Genomic DNA, 22,406 nt, shown 5'->3' with positions numbered 1-22,406 from the left:
CTGCAGATTCTTCTTCAGGCAGATGCCAGATGAACACCGGGATCTTTTGCAAAATGCTTTCTGCAGTTTGTCTTTTACAAGGGGGGACTCGTATGATTAGCTCAGCTAAGCTGCTTGACAAAGTGAGTATATCAGGATCACCTGGGAGCCTTTGGAGACCAGATGTCAAATCCATTCTGGTTGCAAATGTTCGAGGAAAAAAAAACAGCTGCTGGTGAAAGTTTTACTGCGGAAAGCCGCCACTCACCGTCCACTGCACCCTGACGGAGGACGACGAGAGGATGGTGGGGTTGTGAAGGTGGATGACCACATCTGCAAGTTCTCTTTGGATCTGTCGATGGTCCACGCCCTGACTGGTGGGAGGAATGTCTGTGTGGGAAAAGCACAACGGAAGTGGAATTAGCTGAAAATTATGATCAGATTTACAGACAGAGTACAGCACAGCCCTGTTGGGCATGGTATCATTTTTGTAGACGATTATGAAAAATTGTGCAACCACAAGACAGGACGCAGCACCACAAAAAGTGATGTAGTGGGTATGTTGGGCCAATCGGTGGCAATGCCACACTGCCACAGAATGACACAAAAAAAAACACATAATGGCGCCATGTTAAAGATTTGTGAGAGGAATGGAGCTTTGACGTCATCGTTTAAAAATAGCCGCTGAAATGGCCACATGGAAACGTGAGACTGGCGTTCTGAAATCTATGCACTTTGAAACCCGATTTCAAAAATGATTGTTTCTGGTCTCCCAAGACGCTGAATCCATGCAGACACAGAGCCTAAACATTTTTTTTAAATTCAAGAACATGGTGTGCCACTGGATGACTGCCCTAGCGCTCCTTAGCAAGTGTTCTGGTGGGAATCCTGATTTATATTATTATTCTCAATATCTAAACGCTGTGAAGGCGTAAAATCAAAGTCAAATTCCTTGTTTGTGCACAAAAACTTTGCCAAAAAGACCCAATTGTGATTCTGGGTAGGAAGAAGGAAGCTCTCACCTTGCGTTTTCACTGCGTCCGAGATGGAACTGGGATCACTGAGTCCGTAGGCATTGGCCGCTCGCACTAGGAAAAGGTAGACTGCGCTGGGCTTCAGGCCCTTCAGCACAAATGACTCTGTTTTCACATGCTCTGCCAAGGTCTGCCAGCTGCTGCCGGATGCATGGCTGTCAACACACAAGGGAGGTCATTTCAATCAAACAAGATTCAATAAAAGTCCCACAGAAATTGGTTTGTGCGTAAAATGGCCGATGATCTTCACCTGAAGGCCTCTATGATGTAGGAAGTGGGTGTGGCTCCAGAATTGAGGTTGGGTCTCCAGGATAAGGTGATGGAGGTCCGGGAAACGTCTGTGACCTCGGGTTTTGACGGAGCGCTAGGTATCAGGTTTGGGTCAGTCGGTCTGTTTGGCTGGACGGGGGATCCAAATTCTGAGGGCAGAACAGAAACAAAAAGAAGCATTTATGTAACTTCCAATGATTTTAAAACACAACATATTTCCTCGCTGTCATGATTTTATTTTACCTTGAACTTCCAAATAGGCTTTCCATGAAGCCTCACCACTGGGAGTGGAGGCGATGCAGGTGTAGGTACCGGTGTCACCAAGCTGGAAGAGAAGAAGGGGAAGGATATTTGGTTAAATGCAAATTATTTAAATGAGCCCAACCGTCGCTACCCTCTTCACGCCAACTTTCACCCTTCTGCTTATAAATATCTAAATAAAATCTGCCACAGGCAGCTGCAACTGCCTGATGATCTGGGTGTCGTCTCTTTTAAGGCAAAACTGGGGGAAAGCAGCTGGATAGGTCAAACGGCGAAACACTTAGTCAAATGGAAAATATATTCACAGAATTACATACTAATGAGAGGCTTTTTCTCCATCACAACACTTTGTTCTAGTAAAACCAACTGCTGCTCTGAACAACTGATGTGGTGACAATTAGTGCTGTGGTTTTACCCTGATCACACGGATGATTAGAAGTTAAGCCTAAAAGCTGATCCTTTCTGAGCCAATGTGCACCATGAAAGTATTAGTAATAAAGTTTATTTACATTTTAATTGAAAACTACAGATTCAGTCTGAATTTCATCTAAGTGCATCACCAGCCTCAATGTCTGTTGATTTATAAATTGGCATGTGTTTTCATAATATAATTTAAAAAATAGGAATCTGCAGAACAAGTTTAAATTCAATGTGTTTTTTTGACTCCACAGTAAATCAGATTATATATATTATTGGTCTGATGTAATATTCTAATTTTAAATGTCTTTTCATTACCTGTTAGCAGAAAATCATTATTTAACAGAAAAGGAAGAGAAGGCTTTCAAACTTTCTTCCGAGTGTAAATCAATGTGTTTCACTAGGTGATAAAGTTCTTGAAATAAACGGACATTTTCAATAATAATCTAATTCCCTCAGAGCCACCCAAAAGCTTGTGGCCAAGTTCTGGGTTGATGTTTAGCCAATCATGTTGTTCTGGTTGTGTTCATTTAAATTGTCCATTTCTTTCGTCAAACCCAAATTTTAAGCGTTGTCCAAGTATTTTCAATACTTGATCTGGGAAGGTGACTCCAGAAGCTTTGTGGTAGGCTGTTTCCCAGTGACAAAGCCAGTTGTGATTGCAGGGGAACACGACCCAGGTCCGATTTTGTTTTTTGCCCATATCCAACGTTTTCATTTCTGTCTCAATATCGAGCCAATTTCAATCTTTTCACCCCCTAAAAAAAATCTGATTTGTGCCACGTTGTGTAGCCACATTAGATATATATCTGGTAGGTTTTTGCCTGGAAACCTCCAAACATGCTAATGGCTCGATCTTTTTCTCATCTGACCATAAGCTTTTCTTTCAAAGGGAAATTGGCTTGTCTACATTAGATTGATGGTTGATTGATTAGAGTTGACTTGGAGTTCCAGTGGTTTCCGGTTCATGCTTGATTTGAGGTTTGGTGGTTCTGGTCTTTCCCTGGATCAGTTTCTAAATGTGCTATTGCTAATATACTAGTATATCCATTCTGCTAAAAACCTAATAAGGCAAACAAAAGCAGATATTATTTACCAAAGTGAAAAACACTGTTTTCACACTGATGCATTTTCAAGACGTCTACTCTGTTAACTGAAGGGAAAGCCTCCGAGACAAATAAGTCTGCTCTGCTTTGTCGGTGATTTATAATCTGCTAAAGGCTACTGCACTGAGCAAAACAAAACTGCGGAAAACAGAGACAAATTGTTTGAATAATAAAATATAATCATGTCCCCCACTAAATGTCCCCGAGGTGTGTATTTTTTGGTTTGCCAGGAAGGAAATCTATTAAAATTTGATCACAACAACACTTACAAAACCATATTAAGAAAATAAATTACCCCAATGTGTCAAAAACATCTTTGTTAAAACGTTGTCTGGGAGATATGACAAGTTCATTAATGTGAAGTGCCTGTAGAGTTTTTCCTCTGCCTCAGCTCAGACGCATCGCCTCCTGCCTGCCTTGCAATGGTGTCCCAATCACGCCGCAATCTTGTCACAGCGAGACACGCCAGCATTCATCAGAACACGGCAAACTGACGTGAACCCTGACCTGCCGACGCCTCAATCTGGAGGAAACATCGGCAAGCCCCCCCCCATTCTCGTCTCTCTGCCCAAGAGCGCTCGGCATCACGGGTTCTGCCGTGGAGCCCAAGCATACGGACACACACAGGATGACACACACAGAACCCGCTGCTGCTGACTGACTGACAGGAGCTGCATGGTGTTCAACTTCACAGGCTCTGTTTCAAACCCTCGACAACTGACTGACAGCCCGCTGAGAGCCGGGTGCTGGCAGAAACACATGCTTTATTTACCAACCAGCAGGGGTTTGCCAAGCTCATTATGGGGAGAGCATGGACAACTTTGAAACCTCCTGGAATGGAACTTGGAATCTAATAGAAAAACCAAGTAAGGGTAAAGCTACATTTTGTAATCCAAGAGGAAAAAGTCTTTTATTTTGGGGCTTGGACTCTGGATGTGTTAATTTTAGTTAATTAACACGATACAATTTTTAGCGCAATTCATTGCATTTGTTTCTCTCAAGGTGGAACCTTTATTGCGTGTTTCTGGTACGCAAGCAAAGTCTTCAAACAAAGAAATGGGCGACAAAGCTGCTTCTCTGGGCCCAGTGGAGGTAAATTTTTGCTTCAAAAAATGATCTGCTGGAACGCTGGAAAAGAATATTGTTGTGTTCAACTTGTGCTGAAAGGAGTTAGCCCCTCAGCCAAACTCTTCAAACCTAAGCTAGCATCTCAACGCTGCACATATCATCCCCAATGCTAATGTAAGCTTCCACATTTTTAAAAACAGATTTTCACCGGAAGAACACCAAGTCTGGTTCCAGTCAGGCGTGTTGTACCCGGTTCTTCAACTCAAACCAAGACGTCAAACAAACAGCAAAAATGGAGGCTAACAACGACCGCAGTAGCACATCCGCCATCTTGCTGCTACGCTCTACTTCAGTGTTATCCCCTGTTAAGCCTGTCACAATAATCAATAAATAAATTAATTGCATGATAAGTTAAAACTAACTCAATAATTCCCAATTTCACGATTTATCGTTTTTCTCTGTACCAAAAACTGAATGATAAAGGTCTTGAGCCTCGAGTTTTTGTCTCAAATAAACCTTTTTTGAAGCATAATTTTGTTTCCTGAGAAACAAAATTAAGCTAATAATTGATTTTATTATTTGTTTCTGTTATTTTGTTTATTTATTTTGGATTTTTAAAATGTCTTCCAGTTCCAGGGTTAAATGTTCATTAGAATTTAAAGTTTATTGAACTTAAAGTTTATTGCAAAAATGTATTCTTGCATTATTGCGCTATTATTATCATTATGCTACTGGCATATTGTCTCAAAACAACAATATTATCATTTATCGTGATAACTTCTGAGAAGATTAATCACCCAGAAACATTGGTTATTGTGACAGGCCTACCCCCTGTTGATGTTTGGTTTCCATAACGGGTGGAATCGGGTGTTGGCTCTTGACAAAACAACTCTGTTCAGAGGCACGTGAACCGAACATGTTCTAGAACATTCTAGCTCTTTTTGTGAAACACGATAACTGGGAAACTGTTGCAAGGCTTGATAGCTCATGTTGACAGATCATCTCCTTTCATTTTAACTCAAGTAGAGCTATTGAGCAAGAAAAATTTGGCAAATCTTTCACTGCAGACAGTGATATACACCAAAAGATTAACAGCTTTTCACAAAAACTGGTTTTATTTATTTTATTTTCATTTTTAAGTTTATTTGATAGGGACAGACAGACATCGACACAGACAAACTGAACAAAACAGCAGTCCCATGCTTGCGTCATAGTGCAATAGCAACAGCTAATTCGCAGCACTTGTCCCTAGATGGGCGGTGAAAAAGTACATCTAAAAAAATGAAGTGATAATAATTTAAAATAGCACAACATAATGTTGACAACATCTACAAACAAACAGTGAAACATAAAAACATCAAAAATGGATTCAGTTCTGTTTTTGACATAACTAGAGTTTTGTTTGTCTTTTGAACGTTCTAAAACTGGTTACGGACTATAAAGTAACGGCTCAGGGAATGGGGATGGGAATCCCGCATAGAATTTTGGAAAACAAGGTATCATTTTTCTTCCACTTCAGATGCACATAAAATCCCAATTGTCACCTTGTACCAGCTGCCTTACCTTTGCGTATCGTATTTGTAGTGCCCCTGTGTCCAGCTGTTTGACTCTCGAGTCATGTGTGGACACTAAAACGCCGTCCTTCCTCCACAGGATGGTGGGTGTGGGGTTACCAGATGTCACACAGCTGAGGACCACGGTTCCGTCCACAGCCACCGTTTGATTGGTGGGCCCCTGTCGTATAACTGGTGGCGGGCGGTCTGACACAACTGGGGGAAGAGAGGAAGGAAAACGGGCAATTATGAGAAGCCGTGGAAGCTGCTAATGTGGTGTGGCCAGGTGAAAGGAAACTGGGATTCAGTCAATTATATCCAGCTGGGGGGAAAAAGCAAACACAAAAAGTAGAGGAGAGAGGAACCTGAACAAACAGAGAGCAGCGACACAAAAACAGGAAAACAGTGGGGATCGTAGGAAAGGAATTAAGTTCAATTTTTAAGAACTGGAAGCAATTTTAGTTTTTTGTTGTTTTTGTTGGGGTTTTTTATCATTCAGCAGCAGGCGTTGATGCTGGCCAAATAATTGCTGAGAATTAAAATGAAAAGCTTCGTTTCCTTTTCAATCAGGAGCCTAGCAGTATGCATCAGAGCATAAGCCCCCTCCCCTGGGTCACAACAAAGAATTTAAAAAAGGCTTAAAAACTCATCAGAACACATAAACTTATTAAAGCAATGGTGCTGAAACTCTTCCCAGCTTACTTGCATGATTTCTGAGAACAGAAATTATGTAAATAAAAGGAAGTAGGCAGCTACATATAAAAAAAAAAAGCCCACTGATCAAATTCCTCTCTTCTGGCCTGCTTGTTGCGATTCAACTTTTCCAATCCTCAACCAAATTTTAATCAGATCACCTCAGTAAAAAGATGAATAAAAGATGCTGCTACTTATTCATGACTTTAACCAGAGAAAAAAAATCTATTCAAACCATTCAGGCCGTATGTGAAAACCTAATCACCCTTAAATAGCTGGTTATGCCACCCTTGGCAGCAACAACTGCCATCAAGTGCTTACAGTAACAGGCAAAGAGTCTTCTACATCACCGTGGAGGAATTTAGGTCCGCTCTTCCCAACAGAATTATTCATAATTCACTGGTGTCATCCAGGACGTTACCAAATCCTTCAGTAGGAGTCATGTAGACTTTGCTTGTTTCTTGAAGTGGTTCTGCCTCTCTTTTTGCTCAGGTTCACATCAACTTGAGCACTCAGAAACATTGAATTCATTAGAATTGGTTATTTCTGCCACATTTGAATGTTTTTAAACAGTTCTAAACTGATGAATTAACTGCAGGGTTTGTTTTATTGTTTGGCTTATTTTTAAAGGGGCATTCATGGTTCATCTTGATTTTGTGCTTCAGGATTTACACTGAGTGACTGACGTAACCAGACATTCCTTACGTTTTTCTGGTTGAAATGAAGGTCATTGCCTTCTTATGCAATTCCACTTGATTCTCATCTCCCTTCAGTGCTACATCTGGAATTTCTCCCATTGAGCTGAATTCTTCCAATAAAATTTCAGCCAGTCCAATCAGGAGGGCAAGTAGTCAATGAGGACTTTGACTTTCTGAGCTGTTTTAGAATTGCAGTCTGCATGTAGTTTGGCAACGGCAGTGGAGGAAGTGAACGAAACCGTTCAGTCCACGTTGGCGACGCTTCCATATATTGAACTAACATCAACAGCCGCCTCGTTCAGCTCAGCGCTTGTCGTAACACTGTGGAGGACGGTTATTTACAGTGCACACATTTCCTGGCAAGTTTGAAGCAGTGCATTAAATCCGAGAAACTACGATTAGCTAAAATTTAACGTAATGTTGTGTTTGCCTTTAAATCTACTTCAAGTTGTCAGGTTCTATTTTAGTGATTTCTTGACAATATCAGTTCGGCACTAATCTCCCCTGGGTCAGGGAAGTGACACTGATGCAAAAATATATATTTATATTTTAATCTGTACATAGTTCATTTATAGTGAAATGTGTGAAATAACTAAAAGATGTTTGAATAAAAAGTAAATAGCTTGCAGACGCAGCTACAGGATCAAATCTTTCGCACCTTGTTAGTTGGATCGCTTCAGTCCACAGAAAGACGAGACGCAAAGGAGGAACTTTAATAAATTTCATTCTTGTATTTGCTCTGTGCCGTGTGCGATTCATCACGTTTCCACGTAGTGTTGCCTCCGTCTCTCTTGTCATTATTAATATTCATAGCCCTACTGATGACCGTTGCTGTCTACTTCTCTGATTTACTTGCAAATTACATTCACAGAGGGAAGCTCAAATTAATAGCAAACACAGTAAAGCAACATATAATGATGTATTTATGTGTGCATAGATCTTTGGAAATGTGTTGCGGTGTAATCTGCGGCTGTTTTGTCTCCGCTTTTGTGTAAAGGGGATGGTACAATTACTAAAACATTGTCAGCAGGACCTGTTATTACCAGATCTGCCTGCGGAGAAGTGTTGGCCTCAGAGCGGCCCGCTCACTTTAATAACTGTTATTATTATCCAGAGAACAGGACTGAATGAGAAACAGGAGAGCAGGAGATAGAGCATTCCATTGTAGGCCTTTAATGAGGAGGGACATTCTGGTAAATGAGGGGATGAATCTAGGTGTGTCGTAGATAGAGTGGTGGCTGCCCAGATATCTGTGGCACCGGCGGAACCGAGGCCCGGCTCATCCATGCGGCCGGCGGCGATTGGCTAAGCTGCGTAATTAGAGGGGCCGGCCCAGGCCTCACCGCACGGCCGCAGTCTCCCGACGTTAGACAACAGCAAGCCAAGCATGGAATACTGAAGGAGACATTAGCCAGCACGAAGCCAGAGCAGCAAGAAAGTGAGCCATGGGTCTGGATGCAAAGGCACCAGAGAGTCTCAACCTCCTGACAGGAACCCTCGGAACAGGCCAGACCAAACCTCACAAACCTCAACACGGATTGTAATACGCTTTAGAGCACAACCACAACATTACAGATGAACAGTGTTACACTCACAAACTTTAGATTATCTCAAATTCCAATAGATCCGATATATTAACTTGTCTTTCTGTGTTATTAACTCTCTCCCAAGGTTTCCTGGGTGTAGAAAAGGTCTTTAATGAAACTGTCCAGTGGTGTGTCTCTTGTTTTTTCACTAACGGCCAAAAAAAAAACACACACACACACACAGCTGGGTAATAAAAGTATGGATTTCCACTTCAGGATTTCATAAAATACAAAGTTTTGTAGTAATTTGAAAAGAAAAAAAAATAAACTAAATCTGCTTTGTGTGTTCAAGCTGATCCAGCAGCATTGGAACTCCTTTTAATGTGTGTATGGGTGTGTGTGTGTCCAACTCAGATTACCCCAAGTTATGGTGCAAAGTTCTGTCAAACAAAATGGTGATGTTGAAGCTAAAGTGGTAGAAATCTATGTGTTCATGTTTGAATTTGTCCATCTAAATAGTTTCTGTGTATATTTACAGTGGTACAAAAAGTGGATATCCTCCACATGCATATGGGCGCCACACATCTCCTCTTTCCTTCACACTGCAAGCGCGCAGCAACAAATCCTGTCGTGTGGAACTATAACGCTCTGAGTGAATGGGAACGTTTACGTATTGCAGCGGAAAATTACCTCGGGGTGAAGCACGTCAAAATGCATCAGCACAACAAATCTAATATGGCATTTAAAAAACAAACACTTGATGGAGTTTGGCTACATCGAGGCTCACTGCAGGAAAAAAAGGACATCCGGAGCGGCCAGATAGCAGGTAAAGCAACGCACAACTACAAACACTCACCCGGATTAGCATGATGGTCAGAAAGCTAAACAAATAATAAGTAATATAATGCAAGTCTTGGAGCTGGCCGTGTAAGACGCGGGTTCTGCTCTCGCTCTTGGAGCGCCGCTACGCGCTACTGGTAGTAATATTTCACAGACGCAGCGCCGCTACCAGACAGTGAACTCTCACACCGAACGTCTGCTTAAAGCTGCAGCATGTAACTTAAAAAACCGGCAGCCAAAAACATAATCGGAGCATCCCTAGTCTGCACCATCAAAAGGTACATAGTTGCGCTACTGCATATTTGCAACAGACAAAAGGAATAATAGATGTAAAACTAATAATTTTGGTTGATTTTACAGAAAAGTGTAGAAAGCAGCTTAAAGAGAAATGGTTTCCTACCGTCAGTAACCTCCAGCAGGGCCTTGGTGATCACACTGCCAGCGATGTTCAGAGCCTGGCAGCTGTAGTATCCCATGTCGGAGCGCTCTGCATCTGTGATGGTCAGATCCCCGGTCTGAGATACAGAGAACCGGCTGGAGGGTTGAGGTGGTTGGTAGGAGAACAGGAGGTTCTGTAAAGAAACCAGAACAGAGGTGCCATAATATTGATCCTCCAGGCCTGCATACGGTGCTTTAAAAAAGAAAATCTTCACACCCCTTTAACTTTTCCACACAGGTGTCCGGATCTAACTGATGGGCCACATCATTTAAAATATATTGTATACACAGGATTGGTTTCAGAAAGTTTTTATCTGCATGAACCTGCAGATAAAAACAAATCCGCTGTGCAACAGGTCAGCTAGTCAGATTGCTTCAAAACAACCATAGCTTCCTGTTAGGAATTAAACATGGCACCCAAAGGTTCAGTTGTGTGGACAGATATGTTGGTGTAACTGCTTTTAACTAGCACCATCTGAGTTTTTAGAAATAATTGCTTTTAGTTATATTATATAGTTTATTTTGTGGATGAAAGACCAACCTGCATAAAAACGGATTTGTTTCCCCAGATATTTGGCTACCTGTGGACTAGGCCTCAGTTTCATTACAGACACAAACTTTAGTGTATTTTGGTTGGACTTCACATGAATTTGACATACTAATATTGTGAAACGGTTGCTTTTTTTTTTTTTCATTAAAATCCCCTAAACTCTGACAGTGAAAAGTAAATGGAAGTAAACACAATCAGCAAAGTTTTTGGCTGTTATGTGAAAAATAGCTGACAACATTTAAAATGAAACTGAAACATTTAACACTTTGCTCCTCCTTTTACCTGACTGCCTTCCCTCTGCCAGAAAATGGCCGGCTGTGGGTTCCCAGTGGCCTCGCACTGGAACGTCACCGTCCTGCCAACTCCAACCACCTGATTCCTCGGCCTCACCACAAACGCTGGGGGCACTGCAGGACAGCCATGCCGATGGTTAACTCCGGTTTAGGCAAACATACGACAACATCACTACAGCACAAAAGATACCATCACACATCCAATACTATTTGAATGGAAGACGAGAGAAATTTGCCTGGTTTCAAATTTGTTACGGCTTGGTTTCAAATGCCTGCATTTCAACAGCAAATTAAAGAGTGTCGCTTTTAAAGCTAAAATATACACACATGATAGATGTAATACATATTTAAAAAAAAAACAATAGTTACTTCCATACTGCATGTGCAAAGCTATGGAGCATTAAAATTTACATGGAAATGGGGAATAAATTTGAGCCATCTGTCCATGCTGACAACTTCCAATGGTGTAGCCTCACCAGAATGCTGTTCATGCATCTTAATGACAAATTCTAGCTCAAATAAAGAGCTACAGCCGTTACAGCCAAACGACAACCATTCAGTTCTGTGGTGACATTGGTTTAATAGGCTAAACGTACTCCAAGACTGTGTCCTCTTAACACTAAAACCTAAAATCTTTTTGTCATTTTTAAACAGAAACTGAATAATATATACAAGAATGCAATCTCATAACTGTCACCTAAGATATGAACACAATTTGTCTATAAGTACCAGGTGATTTAAAAAAAATTATTTTTTGGTGAAGGGGTGTTTAAAAATGGAGGAAAAATTAAAAGAATGAAATGATGCAGCATTACCTTGGAGGCACAAGATGAGCATTTTTTTTTTGTTTTTACCCTCTAATGTCCTTTTGTCCCCGTTGCCCGTGACAACAGAAACATGACTGCTGACTGAAGGGTGGAGAGGTGATGGGTGAAGGATGGAGGGGGGGTTGTGACACCTTCCTGTCTCTGTCAGGGTGGTGAAAAGGTGACGGGTGACATTTCAACTTACCAGACACGACTAAAAAGGAAAGAAAAAACAAAAAACAAAACACAAAATGCCAGAATGAATAACCAAATAATAACAGCATGACAACAAATGAAAGATAAGGGGGAAAAACAGCATGATGTCCAAAGATATAAATAATCAAGTTGTTTTCATCCTGTGGGAACAAAATAGACATGTTTCATCCTTCATGCAAACCCTAGGGACAGAAGTATTAGGTTGGGTTATCAGGACACAAACAAGAAAGCATTTACATTTATTTACAGTTAGGACAATTTGAAGCAAAAATAGACAATTTATTTGGTTAAATCCCATAAATATGAATATGAATCTCATACAGGACAAAATGATTTTCAACGTTATTTTTGTAACCACACATTTTAAAGTTTTGCCACAAATTCACCTTTGAATTTTGGTTTGAACTTTGACTGGACCATTCTATCCCACATACAACTCTGGAAAAAATTAAGAGACCACTGCAAAATTATCAGTTTCTCTGATTTTACTTTGTATAGGTACAAGTTTGAGTAAAATGAACATTATTCTTCTATTCTATGAACTACTGACAACATGTCTCCAAAATTCCAAGCAACAATTGAGTATTCATTTGTAAAAAATGAGAAATGCTCAAAATAACAAAAACGATGCAGTGCTTTCAGACCTTCATATTCATTTAGAAACAACAATATTAATGTCTGAACTCAGGAAGAGTTCAGAAATCAATATTTGGCGGAATAATCAGGAGGTTTTCAGTGGGGTTCAGTGCAGTGGGCTCTTCATTTTTTCCAGACCTGTGTAAGCTTTGATCTAAATTAGTCAGCTGAAGCTCTGGCTTGATGTTTAGGTTTTGTCATTCTTCTGAAAGATGAATTTCCACCTCAGTCTCAAGTCTTTGCAGCTTGTAATAGATTTTCTTCACTATTTTTATGTATTTCCTGATTACCCAGGTGCTAACAAAGGAAGAACCCCAATTTGTTTTTGAGGACCTCACTGGGTTGCTATATCTTAGTTCCTGAAACAGCTTTGCATATTTAAACTGGGTCCATAAAAACACAAGGTGAATGTTAACTGTCACTCGCCGGTCCTAAATCCCCCTCTGGCCAATCGCTCACCTTATCTAATCTGTCTGCTTCAGCGGCTTCCTCAGAAACATAAATGCTGGCGGTCAGAATAATGGCCGAACCCTTCCTCCTCCTGCTGCCTATAGCTGGCCTTTAAAATGCAGATAAGACTCACATCAAACACTCCCGACGCAAGACGCTCAGGTCTATCTGTGTGCTAGTGGGCCTAGATACGGACCATCATGAGACACCCCTAACACACACACAAACACACCCTCCCTTTATATAACCATTCATATGTGTCTAAGCCTTTAATGAGGTAACCCAACCTCTTCCATGCTGCTTCTGATCTCAGTTGCGGACCAGGAGTGAGAAGAGAGCCTGAAATCTGAACTGGCTGAATAGTTTCTGCTTCCTGTTGGTTTTTAGAACAGAGGGAGATTTTCTGTTAAAGGTTCCGACACGTTTCCATGAACAAACTCCAGTTGATTCCAAATTCATAACAGCAGTGTTTGTGACAACGGATGGATAGATGGAAGAGAAAGAGATGAAGAAATAGAAAGTAGGGGAAAAATTAATGAATGAATGGATGGATGGATGGATGGATGGATGGATGGATGGATGGATGGATGGATGGATGGATGGATGGATGGATGGATGGATGGATGGATGGATGGATGGATGGATGGATGGAGAGAGTTTAATGAATGGATAGAAGTTTGACAATAAAACAGGCCTAAATTCTGAAAGAAAATATTTCTATTTATGTTATTTCCATTCTTTTTCCATACTTCACCAAACCTAAAAAATGTTTGGATTAAACTCTGTGTTGATCAGACGGAGGAGGAATCTTGTTATCAATAAAACTATTAATTAGAAAGTACAAATCCCCAACACCGTGGCCTCCATCAGGAGTCAGGCTGTAAATGAAACGTTTCCAATAATCCATTGATCGCTGTAACAGCACACTTTAAATGTTCTATCGCTCATCAGAAATAAAAGTTCAGTGATCAGGTCAGGTGAACACAAAAGCAAATCTGTAGCTGAGGTCATGATTGCAGCCTTGGGGGGTCCAGTCAAAGGCCACTCCGCTACATGTGCTCAATCTTGAAAGATAGTGGGGTAGGGGGGGATAGTCTTTATAAACGATGTTTAGCTTGTATTCTATTAAAAACCATTTCACCCAAACAGGTTTTACCATTTATCACCACTAGAACAGCACAACGTGTGCTGACAAAAAAAAAAAAAGTTCCTCTCATTCACACTCTGCTGGCAGCAGCTCCAAGCCGCCATCCAGTCCCTTTACATGGGCTATTAGCAACACTGCTCTGGGGACCATAACTCTTTTCAAGACTTTCTCTACACATAAATCAGCGCTAACAGCAAAGTGAGCCAGCTGAGAAAGAAAATAACACATTGATTTTCAGACTGCAACTGTCAATGCATTTACTGATAAAGCTTAATTTAAAAAAAAAGAAAAACACACACACACGGAGCAAACATTATCTGACCGCGCCAGCCACAGAAAAACTTCCATCCAATTTTGAAATCGTTCGTATATGATTACGGAAAAAAAGAGATCTTTGCCGTATTCTCATGTGGCTGAGATTAACAGCTTCACAATGAAGCCATAAATACGGAAAGTGACTTGGTCGACAATGTGTTGGTTCGATCAATCACGTGAATATTTTTCCTGCAATATTTATAACTCCAGAGGAGTTGTAGCTGGCTGATAAACAAGCATGTGAAACAATAATTCACTGATTGAGTTCGTTACGGGAGCAGAGCCGTTTGAAAGAAAAATAGCCCCGAGCGTCACTTCCACAGTGTTGTCTTTGTTCACTGAGAATCTGACCACAGAAGGTGAGAGGAATCCCCTCTGAAGTGTGCAGCTCTGGAGGCTCATGGTGATACCACACGCCTCCTTAGTCTTCTAAGACAGCTAAAAATAATAAAACATTTTGGTCATAAGAGGCAAGATGTTGGATTTGCAAGTGATATTTAGCAGTATTTTTGGAGAAAACTAACGGTGTCTGTTTGACCTAGTAAAAGAGTTACAAATCGCTGTTGTTGAGATATACACAGCTCTAGAAAGAATGAAGAGTCCACTGAACTGAGTCTCATTGAAAACCTCCTGGTTATTCCACCAAATATTGATTTCTGAACTCTTCCTGAGTTCAAACATTAGCATTGTTGTTTCTAAATTAATACTTGTTTTCTTTGCATTATTTGAGGAGATCTATTGGAAGTAGTTCATAGAATAAAAGAACAATGTTCATTTTACTCAAATATATACATATAAAAAGTAAAATTGGATAAACTGATCATTTTGCAGTGGTCTCTGAATTTTTTCCAGAGCTGTAGATGTTGAATGAACATGTGCATTTTGAGGAATCCCACAAACTACTCTTAGAAATGCACCAGTATGAAAATTTGGACTGTTATCGATATTCGTTATTAATATTGCTTTTATAGCCGACAGCTGAAATTTACTGATTTTATAAATATTTCACTACCTTTTCGACAGCTTAAAATAAAAAGCGACAACACCTCAATCAATTAATATTCCTGATGCACCTGACTTCACCTCTGCTTCAGTTAAACTCCCCACAATCCTTTGCTACATCCCTATCACTGTCACATGACCAAACAAAAACGACATGACCGACCTCTGCCCCTCCCCTGTTCAGCAACAAGATGGAAATAAATGTTGGTTGTAAATATCATCTCAGTTTTATTTACCGGACTGATACCGATATTAATGGCGATATATCATGCATCCCTAATTACTCTAACAATGTTAAAGTGAAGTTGATTAAAAATAAATAGATTTATTTTACCAGACAAAAGGTTTTATAAAAAGCTTTAAAAAAGACCTCATCTCTACTTAGATCTTCATTTTAAGATTTCTAGAGATGAGTGTTGCAAATTAGCTATGCTGTAGACATTGTGATGCAGGCATTGATCAATGTTTCTTGTATTTGTCTCTTATCAAATAAACAATTAAATAACATTGTAGTCAAAGATTTAAAGAAAATCTTCTTTGAGTATCCTAAAAAGTGTCTGATGTGGTTGACGGTTAGCGAGTCATGGCATTCGCACACTTTGTGCAAATAATTACCATCCCGTCTGTCATTCTCACAGTGGAAGCATTTTCAACACTTTGGTAGGTCTTGGACCTCTTTTGAGGTAGGCAAACATAAAACTCCAAGATAACTAAATAAATCATCTTCTGGATTGTTCTACGCCGTTTTAAAATTCTTTAAAACATGACTTGCAACAACAACATAGGAGTTCTTTGTTTTCCAAAAACAATAGTGGTAAAATCTTGAATTGTTTTTATCCAAGTCTTTTTCAGTGTCTCAGCTACTGAGTCGATTAGCATAGGCCTCTTTGAGAGCAATTTTTTACCTCTGAATTATTGTTATTCTGCAGCACAGGTCCTCTGTCACAGAAGCTAAGCAACAAAGCCCGACTCTGGAGATTTGATGCAGGCTGACGGCGGCGGTCGCGAAACCGACAAACTAAACTGTTGCTCCCCACATCACAGATTTCTTCACTACTACAGCGACATCCCACTACCTATACATCGTCCCTTCTGCTTTGGCCCATTTAGACCTACAATTACCCTGCTTTTCTTTCCATCCCTGTGCCCGCATCTGTAATTAGAAGCATGTCATTTCCGAGCGTGGGACTGTGGCCCGCTTGCCTTTAATTAGCTGGACTACTCTCTACCCACAGCCTCGCTGGCCTCTGTGCATCTCGGCCTGCTTAAACTTCACTCTGAGGAGAGAGTGGAAATTGTTCTGGGCATCAGTCAGCATCTGATTTAAACAATATGATTCCTGCCATGCCATCATTTTTTTTAAACATTCCTCTTCATGACTGTGGCAAGAGAGTTTTCTTGGCTGAAGTAAAGACAGTGGAAGGATTTGCACAATTTAACTCTCACCAGATTGCGAGTTGAAAGGCATGGTGTATGAAGAAAGGAAGAAAGAAAAAAAAGAGGGTCAGTGCTTTAGTATGATCATGCAGACAGCGGGGAATTGCCCTGAGGTTAGGACATTTAATTTCCACTGAGGACCGGGGAGGTTTTAGCATTTCAAATATGATTCTAAGTCAGGAGAACAGCTTATTGAGCCATGCATCAATGCAGTTCCCTTTCATTAACTAACCTTGCATCAAGGGAAGAGAAAGAATGGGGGAGAAAAAAAGCAATAAGAGGAGATATATTGACGGGTGTATTGGCAGGTGGACCTAATCTTATGCCTCAAACCAATCTAAGGTTTGGTGTCTTACTGAGTGGAGTGGGAAGTAATTGTAAAGGGTAGCCATGTGAAAATGAGCTATCTGGGTTTCCTTCTAGGGGGTTGGCAGATGAAAAGAGTTGCCTTGTCTCTTTAAATTTCTGCTGGTGGTTGACATTAATATGACTGACCTCACTGCAGAAATTTCTCTTCACCACCACCAGCCTCCCCACCCCCAACTATCGCCCCCAGCCCCAATTCCCAACCCGTTCCACATCAATTGCGAGCCAACCCTCAAACGCCGGCATTCACCCTCACCGTATTCCCTCCGTCCAATCCTCGTTCTTTGTGCTCAAAGCTTCCTCCCTACTTCCCTCCCCTCTTGTCTCACCAGACTCCAAACATTCCCATTAGTTTTGCCGTTAAATGGCCCCTGTGTTCCCCCGAGTCTCAGGAGACTTTTTTTGGGGGGCGGGGGGATCCCACACACCCCCTATTTTCCCTGAATGGTTTCTTTCTGAATGTTCACACTCTGTGACCAGCTGCTTTATAGTCCGACCGTGTTAATAAGAGGTCCAGTTGAGAGGGCCACAGGAGACACACACATATATTCCATTGGTTCACAAACGGTACTGTAAGTCTGAAAACATGAGGGATGAAGTGCCTCTAGAGAAATACCACTTGTATAAGGCAAATGAAATCGATTGGTGCTGAGCTCCCATGTGCAATAGCTCCACAACCATTATAGATTTTAAGATTCTTTTTTATTAGAAATCAATCAGCTAATTGAGAGAGAAGAGAGTTTAAAGTGATGATCATATAGTAGCCATGCTGGTGGCTATTATTGCTTTGTAGCTGGGCTAAATTACTTTTCAATCAAGCCGCACTAAAACTCAAAATGGAAATGAATTTAGGCTGTCCAAGGGGCAATTAATAGCACATGTAGCAAAGCCAAAACAAGGTAAAACTTTAGACTTTTAGAGGGTTATTGAACTGTGGTGTGGCCTACCGTGGACGGTGAGCGTGGCTGAGGCCTCCGCCTTCCCCACCATGTTCTCTGCCACACACGTGTAGGAACCTACGTCAGCGGAGATCACACGGCGGATCTTCAGGGTGTGGTCCTCACGCATCTCGTATCTGGATATGTAAAGGCGCCAATGAATAAAATGTTTGCAAATATAGCAGAAATAACCCAAGGCGCAGACAAAGGGAGCAAAAAGGAGTCTTTGCTTGGATGAGTCATACCGTCCTTTAGGGAGGTCGCCGTCGTCTTTCCTCCAGCGAACAGTGGGAACTGGGTCACCACGAGCCTCGCACTTAAACTCCACACTTTGGTCCACTAAGACCACCGTGCTGCTTGGGCGACGCACAAAGCTAGGACGCTCTGCAGAAAGAAAACAGAAAATCAATATAGCAGATATCTCTCTAGCTAGCTAGCCATTAAGCTAGCTGGCTACCACTGTGAGTATCATTATTCTTCTGTGCACTTAAACCCCTAAAATTGATTATTTAATTGCAAAAGCAAAACCAAATTTCATTATTTTTCCGTCAGACAATCATTTTATTAGGAACTACTTTTGAACTTTGTTCACTTGTACCTTTGCAATATGCTTTTCCCCTTTTTAGTTGCCTCTTTATTCTACCATCTTAAAATGTATCTAGTAATTTGCATAAAAGTCTGTTGACAAAATGCACATAATAAAATAATTAGAAATTCCTTTAGTCTGAAACAACATGTATATTTTAAGGGAAAATGGCCAAGATTAGTATCAAATTAATTAGAAAAATAAAAATTATTTTTGCACTCACATTCACATTATTAGAACTACTATTAACAGGAATTTAATAAAAGAAAGCAGTCTTCACTAATTGCTTTTTGGCATGTTTTACCAACAAATTAATTTAAAAAAATCATTTTGTCCACACAAATAACAAGGTTGAGAATCTTTTCCACATAAAAAAAGACATGTTCATAAGAGGAATAAAACACATGAGTGAATGTATAGAAAATAGATAAAACCAAGGAAGTGAAAGTAAACACCTGGATGTGTGTTACGTTGTTTGTAATCACAGAAAACTCCATAAATCAGAGCCCAAGATCAAATATCGGCTTCTGTCACCTGGACACCTGACCTAAACTAATGCTCACTCTTTGTCTTATCCACGCATCCCAACAGTTTACAGCTATTACAAAACTTGATGCTACGTTTATGTAAATTTAAGATGAAAATACCTCTTATATATAAATACTTCTTATAGGTGCTCTAATAGGTGATCTAAGCATGTGATGTATTACGAGTCAGTTAGTGATGTAATTAGGAACCTCTGCTTTGTTCGGGGCCCGGATGAGTATCTGGGTCAAAGGTGACTCATGTAAAATCTAATGCAGCTGCTCACAGACAAGAAGCTGCAATAAGCAGCCCAGGAACCCGGTTTACAGAGAGACTGTGAGTCATGTCACACTGTGGGCTAAAGGTCAGCGACATCATTTTGTACCCTGCAAGTCAGAGACTAAACATCTGGACTTTGTTTTTACAGCAGACAAACAAAAAGAAGAGAATTAACCAGACAATGGGTTGGCATGCTGCAAAGAAGAGAGAAACAAAAAAATAGAAGCTTAATTACCCAGAACTGTCAGTTCAGCTATTTCACTTTCACGCTCTCCGACCATATTTGTGCCGACGCATACATACTTCCCAGCATCACTCTTGCGGGCATTCGTGATCATCAGCTTGCCTCCACGTATCTGAGTGGACACAAAAAGGTAATTAGAACCTAAATGTGGAGAAGAAGAAAGTTACACTGTTTGCCATTGACATACTAAGGCCTTCTTGGCACAAGGAAACAAAAAATCCATCCAATCTGACTGATGTTAAGCTAATTTGGAAAGAAGACCCTACAACAACTGAGTCTCTAGATGTGAAAAGCTGGTAGTGACATATGATAAAAAACATCAACTAGTAGTGGAGGTACTTTGTTTTTGCTCTGCACTTTTGCTAACTTTGAAAACATTTAGTACACTTTGTTTCGTCTAAATTCATTTTCCAGATAAACTCTAAAGAACAAATTTTCTTTTCTGTTTTAGTTGAATAAAGTTAAGACATCTGTCTTGACGTTTTAATGATCAACTTCTTCAAATAGTTAGATGTTTAAAGCCACGCTCTTATTTTGAAGTATGTGAAGACTCACAAGTTCTGTTTCCTCTCCACACATTTGCTCTTGTTTTTTCCCCTAATGACTTTATTTCTAACAAGAAACATGAAAAATGGACAATATAGAACATGGTATAAACACGAATCCAATATCTAAGGGCTTTATTGAACATGCAGTGTATATAGTCAAGATTAAATTGGAGGGTAGAAATCTTTCAAAGGCAAATATAATTTGACTTGAGCGCCAATTGAAATTAGCGTTTTAGCATTAGCTTCAGCTAAATATCATGTTGCTATTGTGCTTTTGCAATAGCAGAACTGATGTTTTTATTTAGTTCATTACAGTTAGCGCCGGTAACCTTTTAGCTGCCTTCAAATGAACACAACAATTTTCAAGGTTTTATTGTAAAATAATTTGGAAACCACGAATCTTTTTACCTCCTGTTCAGCCACAAACTTCAGTTTAAAGGACATGTGAAAAAATGTGAAAAAGTTCAAAAGGTACGACAAGCCAGTGTACACAATAACTTACCATCAGAAATATATTCAAGATGTAATTACAGCAGTTTTATATTTGTCCTTGTACAAGCAAAAACAGGAATTTCTTTAGCTTCTTCCTATTGTTCGCAGTCAGTTGGTCTGTTCCTCCTCAGGGTAAGCCATTTAAAAGACAAATCTTTGAACAGTCCCTGAGGTAACACCTGAGGCACTGCTGGGACTGCAAGTGTTCCTGCAGTCATCTCAAACAACTTAGACCATCATTGAACTGGGAACACTTTTGAAAGCATTCTTCTTGGCATCAAGTGAACGGCACAGACACACACACACACGCTGGTAAATGTGTGTTTGTCCAGGTGAATATCATGTCTGTTATTTCCCAGGGCTTTGATTACAGGCCAGAGGAGATGCTTTGTTCTCAGGCAGTCAGAAAGGCATCGCGGGGCCCCGGCACAGGCCCATCAGCAGCCCTGTGAGCTGACAACCGTGGCAGTCGGTACAGACGCAGACAATAGCATGGTGTGCCAGTGATCTCTCTGCTCAGATACAGCTTAAGGTTTTAAATGCACACATCAGCCTTCAGGAGCAGCTTTACCCCCTGCAAGCATGTAATCGATATCCCCATTAGAAAAGCACTGACAGAGAACCTGACACACTATATCACAAAAGTCTGATCTGCCCGTGACTACCTTGTTAAAACTCCATTGCCGGGATGATCCCACACATTCTGTGATGTCTCAGTTGATGTGCATCACATCACATCATGTGTCCATGAGGCTCTTTTGACTGTCCTTTAACAATGGGACATTCTGACAAAGCCACAAACCATGTGAAGAACACGGCACCCTTACTGAGGAAGGTGGTCTGCTCAAAAGAGACAGAAATCAACATGTCGGATGCAGTATCGTGTCGCTCAGCTAGTTTTCTTCAATAGTTGAAGCAAAGATGAATGGAGTTAAATCTAGGGAAGTCCTGGCAGAAAACCTAAGGGTACAAAAGCCCTTTCATGAGGACACAGCTCCAAAATAACCAGATCTATGATGGAAGGGGTTATAGAGGGACTTTTCAAATCCAGACCTCGATGCCTGGAGTCCTGCAACTTTTAGATGTGCTTTTAGATGTGCAAATACTGAGATTATGAGCAGGACTCTGGAGAACTTGACTGTTTATCGAAGAGATGATTCAGCAATTTGATTCAGGTGCGTAGGATGTAAAAGTGGCAGAACAGCCTTGGAGTTCAGCATTTGAAGACTCCTGGCTTCGAGTGAGGAATGTTATGTTAGAACTGTCCACATTTTATGACCTCCTGCTGAATCTACAACACAGCACTTAATATACCCATGAGGTCACCATGATTAAGCCGATGAGACACAGTTTCCTAACATGCCACAGATGCTGGCATTTTAAAAAACACCTGCTATGCAGTTTTCCCTGTTTGCTGCAAATAGGTTCAGGAAAGGGGCACAGCAAGCATGTGGAACAAGGTGCTTTGTACAGATGGAACCAAAGGTCAACCTATTGTCGTTTTGGCTAAAAAAAAAACCCCAAAAAGACACTGCACATCAGCCTAAACACAACACCTACACACCCACACATACTATTGGCCGTATGTTGGTTTAAATCTTGAACGGCCAACATTCTTCTGACACCTCCGCTAGTCTACATGAGACCACTTCACATGTCCATGAGGTTAGCATCAGGAAACTTAAGACAGATT

At 40.7% G+C, this 22,406-nt stretch overlaps 1 protein-coding gene across 4 annotated transcripts in view; it reads right to left on the bottom strand.

The window, feature by feature from the left end:
- Nucleotides 1–22,406, bottom strand: part of robo1 (roundabout guidance receptor 1) — a 320,732-nt gene that overhangs the window by 35,427 nt on the left and 262,899 nt on the right. For all 4 annotated transcript variants that reach the window (XM_023351205.1, XM_023351204.1, XM_023351206.1 and 1 more), the window contains 11 exons: nt 19,665–19,785; nt 18,285–18,423; nt 18,049–18,176; nt 11,738–11,746; nt 10,716–10,840; nt 9,846–10,017; nt 5,699–5,904; nt 1,527–1,608; nt 1,264–1,432; nt 1,002–1,168; nt 248–369 (listed from right to left, as the gene is read on the bottom strand). In XM_023351205.1, coding sequence (XP_023206973.1) covers nt 248–369; nt 1,002–1,168; nt 1,264–1,432; nt 1,527–1,608; nt 5,699–5,904; nt 9,846–10,017; nt 10,716–10,840; nt 11,738–11,746; nt 18,049–18,176; nt 18,285–18,423; nt 19,665–19,785 — 1,440 coding nt within the window. The remainder of the gene's footprint in view (nt 1–247; nt 370–1,001; nt 1,169–1,263; nt 1,433–1,526; nt 1,609–5,698; nt 5,905–9,845; nt 10,018–10,715; nt 10,841–11,737; nt 11,747–18,048; nt 18,177–18,284; nt 18,424–19,664; nt 19,786–22,406) is intronic.

Source organism: Xiphophorus maculatus, chromosome 18 (assembly GCF_002775205.1).
Source record: "Xiphophorus maculatus strain JP 163 A chromosome 18, X_maculatus-5.0-male, whole genome shotgun sequence".
NCBI lineage: Eukaryota > Metazoa > Chordata > Actinopteri > Cyprinodontiformes > Poeciliidae > Xiphophorus > Xiphophorus maculatus.
This window is presented reverse-complemented; position numbering and strand designations above follow the sequence as displayed.